The 10,434-nt window shown below is 51.4% G+C and overlaps 1 protein-coding gene across 1 annotated transcript; it reads right to left on the bottom strand.

Moving 5' to 3' along the window:
• Positions 1-2,814: 2,814 nt before the first annotated feature.
• Positions 2,815-4,188, bottom strand: NHLRC1 (NHL repeat containing E3 ubiquitin protein ligase 1). Its single transcript, XM_072813668.1, has one exon. The coding sequence runs from the start codon at positions 4,153-4,155 to the stop codon at positions 2,956-2,958; it is 1,200 nt and encodes a 399-aa protein (XP_072669769.1). The 5' UTR covers positions 4,156-4,188; the 3' UTR covers positions 2,815-2,955.
• Between the last annotated feature and the right edge of the window lie 6,246 nt (positions 4,189-10,434).

The raw sequence follows: 10,434 nt of genomic DNA, 5'->3' as shown, positions 1-10,434 counted from the left end.
GCTGCGCCACCCAGGGATCCCTGTAACTCAGATATTTAAACCTGCGGCATGTGGGGCTCCCTGCCAGTATCAGGGGTGGGGGTGTTGATGGGTTTGTGACCCTCTCAAAAACCATTTCCTACTACTGGCATCACAATCAGTAGGTTCACGTTCAATATTCTCCAAACAGAACAACCACACAGTGTAATATTTGTCAGGTACTTTCTGTTGCAAAGAACAGCCCTGCACAGGTGAGCTTCTCTGGGTGGCTTTTCTTCTCCCGCTCCTGCCTGGATTCCTCACACTTGCATCTTTTCTCTGCCTTCCAGCCTCTTTTCATTCGTGAATTTGGTTTCCTTACTGATACTCTGCACCCCTCCAACTTGCTACACGCTCGGCTTCCTCCCAGGCTGCTGTCTGCCTGATTTGCTCCAAATTTTTCCATTTATGACTTCAAGGACAAAATTCAAATCAGATTTCCTTGCCCCTCTTTGGGAAAATTTGTTTGCCCCAGACCAATTCATAGGCCAATTTTCTGGTCCAATTAATACATTTGGTGGATCATTGATGGACAGGCTGTAGCTAGGTATGTGCTGCTATCCAATTGGCTACTGCTGGAGAGGGCCATGCTCATCAGCAGAGCCGGTGGCAGGGGCACCACAGATACCTTGACAGTTCAGTATGGTAGGTGTGATGAGTCTTGGCAGCCTTCCTATCATATTTTCAACATATTCTTCAAAAAAAGAGTTCACCTCTCTAGTCACCATGATACACCACCATAGCATATCACTATTAGTAGAGTCCTGACCACCAGTATGCATTTCTTCTTCCTGTGGCTGGGGTGAAGATGATTAAATCTGCATCCACCAATGTGGTTCTCCTCACTTTTCTGAGGTATATGGAGTATTGCTTCTTCCGTAAAAAGATGCCTCATTCACCGAGCAAGGTGCAGACCTCAGTTGGTGAGGAGCCAGGGAAGGTCTAGATAAGGCATTAGCAAAATGGCAACGGCTGGGGCTCTGGGATCTGGAGTGAGACTTGTAGGAGGGGAGGTTTATGAATCCAAACTAAAGTCCTTAGAAAATGCCAAGGAAAAAGATTGAGAAAAAAGTTCAGGTGGTGGGTCCAGAGAACAGAACAAGGTCAAACACAGTAGGACAATTCAAGGATCAGGAATGCAGGTACCTGTCCTATCAGTGCTGTCTGAAAAAAATATTAGTACACCTCTCTGGTCAAGATGATGCCACTAATAACTCCAAATAGGACAAAGTCCCTTGAACTGGCTAACCCTGAGGCCATTAAAATGTCATTGTTCCTGAGGACAACTTCTGAATGGTCCATCCCAGGTTGGCCCACTTGCAAATGACCAACTCTGAACCTCTATCTCTGCCTAAGGTGGCTTTTCTTGCTATACAACTGAGAATAGGTCACTATTCTGAGGTCACTGACCTAAGGATGCCTTCTAAGGACAGGGGAAAGGGATTGTCCCCAGAATCCCCATTTGGAACGCACTTACAAATGGTGGTCCACGAGGCCTGAAATCTTCACATGACACGATGGAAGCATTGAAAGCATGATGGGCTTTTGAGGGATGACATGGACCCCAGCCTCTCTTTTAGCTCCAAAGGGCAAACTTAACCTTCTGGAACATAGCTTACTCGTAATTTGGGGGCTATCTCCAGTGCGTACGTTATACTTATTGAAACTGTTTGTCTAATAGATACAACATCAGCTATGACCGGAGGCAAACTCTTACCTCTCAAAACCAGAATTTTCTCCCCGAGAAAAAATATATTTTGTCACTGCTTCTGAGGTGTCAGTGGTTTGGTACTATTACAGCAGCCCTAAACTCTGAGATGTTGACACTAGCTACAAACACAACAGTTTATAAAGAACCGGCCACCTCACCTGAAATTTCCCCTTATTCGCTCAATCGACTGCAAGTATTAAAGCAGGCCTTATCTTGGTCAAAACTTAACTTCAACTCAAGAAGTATACAGGGGTTTACCAGTGGCCTAAATGCTAGCTTAGCATCAAGGGAGCTGGTTAGTGAGAATACAGTGTGTGCAATGGGACAAATTTAAATGGCACAGAGAAAAACTCTATCACAAAAGGGTTTCGGGTTGGCACAGATTATGAAGAGGCAGGCAAACTCATTCTGCCGTGAACCAACGGTGGCGGCCTCTTGTTCTATGAATGCAGACCTGTCACAGGACTGTCTTCCAGCCATCTCCCACTGGAGGTGTGTGAATGTACGGTGGTCGGCAGTAGTTTTGAACTTATGTCCACACAAGCCTTTCTGCAGCAACCAACTAGTATTTCCTGGGTTCCTATGATGGAGGACATCCAGGTCCCAACAGACATGTTTACCTTTCCCAAGGGCAGTTCAAGGATCCACAGTCATTCTACCTACTGTGACATCAAAGAACCAGCAAGTTCAATGACACTCACGTCCATGCTCATCACACTACCCTTTTTCCTCTTGAACTCTCTAGAAAGTCTCCTTTCTCTGCACGTCCAACCAAGAGAAATAGCTACCTGTAAAGAGAGTACACACAGTAACAACATATAGACACATGCTGTCGTTTTCTCACATCTGTTATCCTACTTAGGAGCAAGGGGTTGGGGAGTCAGAATTGAGTTCCCATTGTGACTGTCACAGTAAGTAAACATGACCTTCAGAGAATCACTTAAACCCTCGGGTCTCAGTTTTCTCATCTCTAAAATGGGATTAATGATGGGCATTACCTCCCTGGGTACCACTGTAAGGACACGCTGAGCTAATATTTGCAAGTTTCCTAGCACAGGGAGCACATAACTCAATAAACGGTAGACTTCATTATTATTCTTTAATAATTACCTTCAACCTTTATAAGTCTGTCAGGCAGTTATAATGATCCCCGTTCGAGAGATGGGATTAATTCATCCAGGGTTAAACTGGATTAGTGGCAGTTCCAGGACCCCCACCACACCCCATTACCCCCAGTCAGCCTTGTAGACTTTTACGGAATGGGCTGCACTGTCCAGCACAAGAAGAGAATTCTCCTTGGTGAAGGTCAGTGCCACAGGATGGGAAAGACCATGGGTGATGATGGGCTTCAGGACTGGAAATTCCTCAGGCTGTCCCAAGCATAGGACGGCCTGACTAGAAGTATCTGCAACAATCACATTCCCCTGGTGATCAAAGGTCACGGCGGAGGCAGTTATTCTGGAGGGGAAAAAGAGGCTGAGCCCAAAGGTATCCACCTGGCCGATCAGCTGCATAGTTGGGCTGAACACCTTCACGGCGGTGCTGCCCGCCCCAGCCCCCAGCCCCGGAGGGTGCTCCAGGACCGCAATGGCCCCAGTGAGCCAGGACACGGCCACCCCTCGCGGGCTGCACAGATGACCTTGCAGCTTTTCAGTCCTCTGGAGGGCTCCTTCTGCAAAGTCGACTTCCAGCAGGTGCAGCGACCCTGCCTCGGCGTCAGTTACCACGACCCCATTCTGAGGGGTGGTCTCCACGCCCCAAGGTAAGGAAAACTGGTCTCCAATGACGAGCTTGATCTGGCCAAAGAAATCAAACACTTTGATGGAGCGGTCGCCGGCGTCGGTGACAACCACGTGGCAGTCGTTGGTGACGGCGACGTCCAGGGGGTACCTAATGTCCTGGGCAGCCTCCCCCTTCTCTCCAAACTGATGGGCGCATCCTCCCCCGGAGTCAAAGATCTTGACCCGCCTCCTGCCGTCGTGCACCACCACGACCCGCCCGGTCTTGGGGCACAGCGCCAGCCCCGTGGGGTTGACCAGGGTCCCCCAGCCTCCGAACGCGTGGTGGCAGGCGAGGGCGCCCGGGGCGCAGGGGGCGGCGCGGGGGGCGGCGCGGGGGGCGGCGGGGGCTGGGCGCAGCGCCGAGCCCAGGAGCTCCAGGAGGTGAAGCACCGGCAGGCAGTCGCTGGTGTCGCAGCCGCGGCAGGCCCGGCGGCAGAAGGGGCACTCCAGGGCCAGCGTCCGCGGGTGCGCCAGGGCCGCCACGCAGGCCAGGCACACCACGTGGCCGCAGGGCAGGTTGCGCGGGCGCCGCTGCTGGCGGTGGCCGAACCTCTCGAAGCACACCTTGCACTCGAGCAGGCTGACCTCGGCCTCGCGCACCAGCTCCCGCAGCGCCCGCCCGCTCCCCGCCGCCTCGGCCCCCATCGCGCGGCCGCCGCCGCTCCCGCGGGCGCCGCTCGGTCCGGGGCCGGGGCCGGGGCCGGGGCCGGGGCCGGTCACGGGGCGGGGCGGGGCGGGGCGGGGCCTGACGTCGCGGGCGCAGCGCGCAGCCTCTCGGCCGCGGCCTGCGGTCCCCCGGCGGGCGGGCGGGCGCTGACTGCGGAGGGCGCGGGAGCGGACGCTCGCGGGCCGCACCGCGCGCCGCAGGCCCAGGCCCGTGACCTTCAGGCAGGCGGGGGGCGGGGCGGGGAGGCTCCGCTTTCCGCGACGGGAAACAGGCTCGAGCGGTGGCCCCCGATCGCCCAGGCTGCAAACGGCAAAGCAAAACTAGAACACGGTGTTCCACCTGGGGTAGCCTACGCTTTGCAATCCCCTGCTGCGTGCTGCTGCTGGGGCTGGGGCTGGGTGCTGGGGGGGGGGGGGGACGGGGACTGGGGCTGCTGGGGCGGGGGCTGGGTGCTGGGGCTGGGTGCTGGGGCGGGGGCTGGGTGCTGGGGCGGGGGCTGGGTGCTGGGGCGGGGGCGGGGGCTGGGTGCTGGGGCGGGGGCGGGGGCTGGGGGCTGAGGCGGGGGCTGGGTGCTGGGGCGGGGGCTGGGTGCTGGGGCTGCGTGCTGGGGCGGGGGCTGGGTGCTGGGGCTGGGGCGGGGGCTGGGTGCTGGGGCTGGGTGCTGGGGCGGGGGCTGGGGGCGGGGGCTGGGTGCTGGGGCGGGGGCTGGGGGCTGGGGCGGGTGCTGAGGGCTGGGACTGGGGCTGGGGGCTCGGGCTGGGGTTGGGGGCTGGGGCGGTGCTGGGGGCTGGGGCGATGCTGGGGGTTGGGACTCGGGCTGGAGGCTGGGGCTGGAGGCTGGGGCTGGGGGCTGGGGGCTGGGGGCTAGGGCGGGGGCTGGAGCTGGCCAGGCATGTGCGCGGTCTCCCAGCCCAGGACGCTTTGATCTCATTGGGAAACGCAGACCCAGGAGAAGTTCAACATCCAGGGGATGAGGCAGGTGTCCCTAATTGTTTTGCGTCTTCCATCACCCCTGTAGTAAAGCAGCTGTTGAGTGAATGCTTGTAGAAATAAAGTCGCCTGGGGCACCCGGGTGGCTCAGTGGTCGAGTGTCTGCCCTCCACTCAGGGCGTGATCCTGGGGTCCTGAGATTGAGGCCTGCATCAGGTTCCCTGCGGGCAGCCTGCTTCTCCCTCTGCCTGTGTCTCTGCCTCTCTCTGTGTGTCTCTCATGAATAAATAAATAAAATCTTAAAAAGAAAAAAAAAAAAAAGAATGATAGGGGACCATACAAGAAACCCACTAGGTGAATGAGTGTCAGATGGGGGAGCAGTGCCTGGGAATGTCTTCCAGAGGAGTATGGAATAAGAAAGCTGTTAATCATAATTGCTACAGACTTAATCTGTGCCTGCCTTCTTTTAAGTGGTTTACGTAAATTAGCTTATTTAAACCTCATGACAATCCTATAGAGGCTTATTCTTATCCTCATCCCTTTTCTGCAATGGAGTTCACAGAGGCTAAGTATTTTGCGGAGGGTCACCTGGCTCAGAAGTGACTGGTCTGGGATTTGAAGCCAGGCAGTTGGACTGCAGAGCCCACCCTCCTTACTATCCCGGAGGTTCTCAAACTTGGTAAGCTTGGCACATGGTAGATACCTGGGTCTCATCTGGAGATTTAATTGGTTCAGAGTGTGGTCTGGGGAGCTGGAATTTTTTACTTTAATTTTATTTTTATTTTTTGAAATATTTTATTTATTTATTCATGAGAAACACAGAGAGAGAGGGGGGCAGAGACACAGGCAGAGGGAGAAGCAGGCTCCATCAGGGAACCCCACGTGGGACTCAATCCCGAGTCCCCAGGATCACACCCTGGGCTGGAGGCAGCGCTAAACCGCTGAGCCACCCGTGCTGACCTCAATTTTATTTTTTTAAAGAGGTTTTATTTATTTATTCATGAGAGATACAGAGAGAGGCAGAGACATAGGCAGAGGGAGGGAGAAGCAGGCTCCCTGTGGGGAGCCTGATGTGGGACCCCATCCCAAAACCCTGGGATCACAACCTGAGTGGAAGGCAGATGCTCAACCACTGAGCCACCCAGATGCCCCTAAGCATCTGATTCTTGATCTCAGCTCAGGTCTTGAGCTCAGGGTCATGAGTTGAAGCCCCAAGTTGGGCTTCATGCTGGGAGTGGAACCTACTTAAAAAAAAAAAAATCCGAGGAAGCCTGGCTGGCTCACTCTGTAGAGCATGTAACTGTTGATCTCAGAGTCCCATGTTGAGGGGGGAGTGTACTAAAAAAAAAAAAAAAAAGCAAAAACAAAAAAACAAACAAAAAAAAAAAAGGGAAAAATTCATTCAGGACACCAAAAAGAGTATTTTTAGAACTGGTGTTGTCTAATAGAAACATGAGAGGAGCATCGGGTGGCTCAGTCGGTTGTATCCCACTCTTGATTTTGGTTTAGGTCATGATCCCAGGGTCATGAAATCATGAAATTGAGTCACCAGTCGGGCTCCCTGCTAGGCATGCAGCCACCTAAAGATTCTCTCCCTCTGCTCATTCCCATTTGTGCTCGCTCTCTCTCACAAAAAAAAAAAAAAAAAAAAAGAAAAGAAATATGAAAGCCATATATATAATAAAAAAATTTCTAGGAGCCACATTTTAAAAAGTAAAAAGAAACTAGTGAAATTAATTTAATGCATGTTTTATTTAACCTCCAAATGCAATCACTATAAAAATTACAGTGAAATTATAATGAAATTTTACAGCCATTTTTTCGTACCAAGTAAAATCCAGTGTGTATTTTACACTCAATAGCACATCCTAATTCAGACTAACCCCATGTCAAGTGCTCAGTTTCCACATGTGGCTGGTGGCTTCTGTATGAACAGTACAGATAGAGACAAAGTCTGGGCTATGATATATTTCCTTCCTGAGATGCTTTCCAGATCTGGAACTTTCTTCTAATTTGTCTCTGTTTTTTTTTTTTTTTTTAAGGTGTTATGTATTTATTCATGAGAGATAGAGAGAGAGAGAGGCAGAGACATAGGCAGAGGGAGAAGCAGGGTTCCTGTGGAGTGCCTGTAGGATGCAGGACTCGATCCCAAGATCCCAGGATCACGACCTGAGCCAAAGGCAGACGCTCAATCACTGAGCCACCCAGGCATCCCCTGTTCTAACATCATTTTGAGATGGACCCAAAGACCCCAGCTCATTGTTGACTATGGCAAAGCTTCATGTGACCCTTCCATGACATTTGGCCAGCCTGTGTGGGACTCTCCGGATGCCTGATAATCCTACCTGCTTCTTCTTATCCTCTGCTGCCCCTGCGGGGTAACGGGCAGTACTACACAGAGGCAGAGGTGTTCAGTGAGGTCAACCAGAAAAAGCTTCAATGAATCTGACATATTTAAGAATGTTGACAGCAATTGCTCTACCACTTGGTGCTTAGACAGCACAGTGGTTCTGGAAAACATCGTTAGCACACATGCAAACCATCCATCCCAATGACTTACTGTCAAGGTTCTAATGCTAAATTTAAAGTATGGAAATCTAAGTTTGTGGCATTTGATGGGGAGTTAAGGTTTTCTCAATTACAGAAGGCTTCTGGGTTAAAAATGTGTGTGTTTGAATCTCCCAGTTGAGGATCTCCATATTCTGGCTGGGCGTCCTTCGACGTAACTTTCTTCATTGTTTGCTGCCTCTCCATGGAAAGGAATACAAACTGTTCCATCATTCCGATTGATCTAACCCAACCGCTTCCTCTGTCCCGGGTCCTTTTCCTGCTTTACCAAATAAATAGAGTCCAATTTCCCTTTTTGTACAATCTCAAAATTACTCTTTATCTTCATCTCCTCTTTCTTTTGTTCTTATCTCTGGAAAAGATAAACTAAGTTCCAGGAGAGCAGCAACCATATGTTTTTGCTAAACACCACATTCCCAGCACCTAGCACAGGCCTGATACACAGAAGGAGCCCAACAAAGGTTTTGTTTTTATTTTTATTTTTTAAAGATTTTATTCATTTATTCATGAGAGACAGAGAGAGAGAGAGAGAGGCAGAGACACGGGCAGAGGGAGAAGCAGGCTTCATGCAGGGAGCCCGACATGGGACTCAATCCCAGGTCCCCAGGATCACGCCCTGGGCTGAAGGTGGCGCTAAACTGCTGAGCCACCCGGGCTGCCCAGGTTTTGTTTTTAGTTGGATGAATCCTCAAAAGGATGCAACTTATAGGTAGGCATTCAAACCAGATGCTAGACCTTCTCGTTCATGATTCTCTAGTATTTTAGGAAGCATTGTTTAAAAACTAGCATTTATCTGGGAACCATGCTAAGCATTGTGCTTATCTCTAGAGTCAGTGCTGATAGGTTTCTCAAAAACTTTATCGAGTCTCATCCTCACACACACACACACACACACACACACGATGATTAATAAAAGGAGTGCTCTGAGTCTGGCTCAGACATCTTGTGCTTCCTATGATGAATCTTTCCTCCCTTTCGGCTGAGTCTGCATGCATTTCCTCTGTGCTTCTCTGCAACACTCCCCCCTTAAAGGGTGCTGGAACAGCGTGCCTGTGCCTTCCTGCTTCCACCTAGAACAAGCCCTGAGGGTTGTGGAGGCTAAAGATCTGGACAGAACAGGTCAGTGGCTGACCTTCGTGCAAAGTACCACATAGCAGAGGAGAGGAAGCAAAACCCAACTCAGGGTGGCTACCGCAGAGGTGAGGCTGAGGAATCTGAACAGGGCATTAGTGCAGGCACAGAGACTCCTGGTTTTGCAAGTGTGGCAAGACAGGCCACTTATGTGCAATTTCAAAGGAATCCCAGAATGATTCCAATGATGCTGTTACATCCCAGACTGTACCTGACACTGACTTGAAAGAAAAGAGGAGAAAGCCTGTAGAAAAGAAGAATCTTGGGCACCTGCGTGGCTCAGTTGGTTAAACATCTGCCTTCGGCTCAGGTCATGATCTTGGGGTCCTGGGATCAAATTCTGCATTGGGCTCCCTGCTCCCTGGGGAGCCTGCTTCTCCCTCTCCTGCTCCTCCTGCTTGTACTTTCTCTGTCAAATAAACATATAAAATCAAAAAAACAAAAAAACAAAACAAAACAAAAAACCCACCAAAAAAAAAAGCATCGCAATCAGGGAGGAGATACACAACCTTTTAAAAGAGGAACAAAGGGATCCCTGGGTGGCGCAGCGGTTTGGTGCCTGCCTTTGGCCCAGGGCGCGATCCTGGAGACCCGGGATCGAATCCCACGTTGGGCTCCCAGTGCGTGGAGCCTGCTTCTCCCTCTGCCTGTGTCTCTGTCTCTCTCCCTCTCTCTCTGTGTGTGTGTGACTATCATAAATAAATTTTAAAAAAAATTTTAAAAATAAAAAAAAATAAAAGAGGAGCAAAGCTGCAGGAGCTTTAGCATGGGCCTGTGAGCCCACAAAGAACGAGACCGCGCTCCCTTTGCCAACCCACATCTCTCCAGAGCCGGTCAGGCTTGAGTGTCAGGCCAGCCTGCCATTCCTTGGTCCCCGCCTTGGGCTGCTGGTGAGGTCTCTGGCTTTGCTCTACCCTAGGACATCTTGTCTTCCAGCACCGGCCCTGACCACCTATCTCATCTTGAAACTCCTGCTTCATGTGTGTGGCTTCTCGGGGGTGAGGCTCTGGCGGAGAGGGGAAGGCTGATTCAGGCTCAGAGGTCTGGAGCGCCGACAGAAAAATGAGCCGGGGACGTATGGTTGGAAACAAGAATCTGCAGACTGGAATGCTTCTCAATTAGAAAAATCTTTTTGTCTTCTCTTCCCACCTGCTCTCCTGAGCAATGTCATCTTCACTTGTGTTGGGAGGGGCCACTCACAGATGACCCCCCCGCATGTGCCCCTGATGCAGCCTGACGCTGTACAGTAACAGCAGGTGTGCAGTCCCTGCCGCTAGAGGCTGTGCATCCTTGGAACAGGACTGCCTTCAACCAGGGCGAGCCCCATTTCTCCCTGCATGGTGAGGAGTCTGCTTCTCTCTCTGTCCCTCCCCCCTGCTCGTGTACTCTCTCACTCTCAAATAAGTAAAATATATATGCATTTTTTATCTTTAGATTTTATTTATTCATGAGAGACACAAAGAGAGGCAGAGACACAGGCAGAGGGAGAAGCAGGCTCCATGCAGGGAGCCGGATGTGGGACTGGATCCTGGGTCTCCAGGATCACGCTCTGACCCAAAGGCAGATGCTCAACCGCTGAGCCACTCGGGAGTCCATATATATATATTTAAGCTGCCTTCACCTGTGGA

This window comes from Canis lupus, chromosome 37 (genome assembly GCF_048164855.1).
Source record: "Canis lupus baileyi chromosome 37, mCanLup2.hap1, whole genome shotgun sequence".
Taxonomy (NCBI): domain Eukaryota; kingdom Metazoa; phylum Chordata; class Mammalia; order Carnivora; family Canidae; genus Canis; species Canis lupus.
Note: the sequence above shows the minus strand (reverse complement) of the source record. Positions and strands in the feature narration are given on the sequence as shown.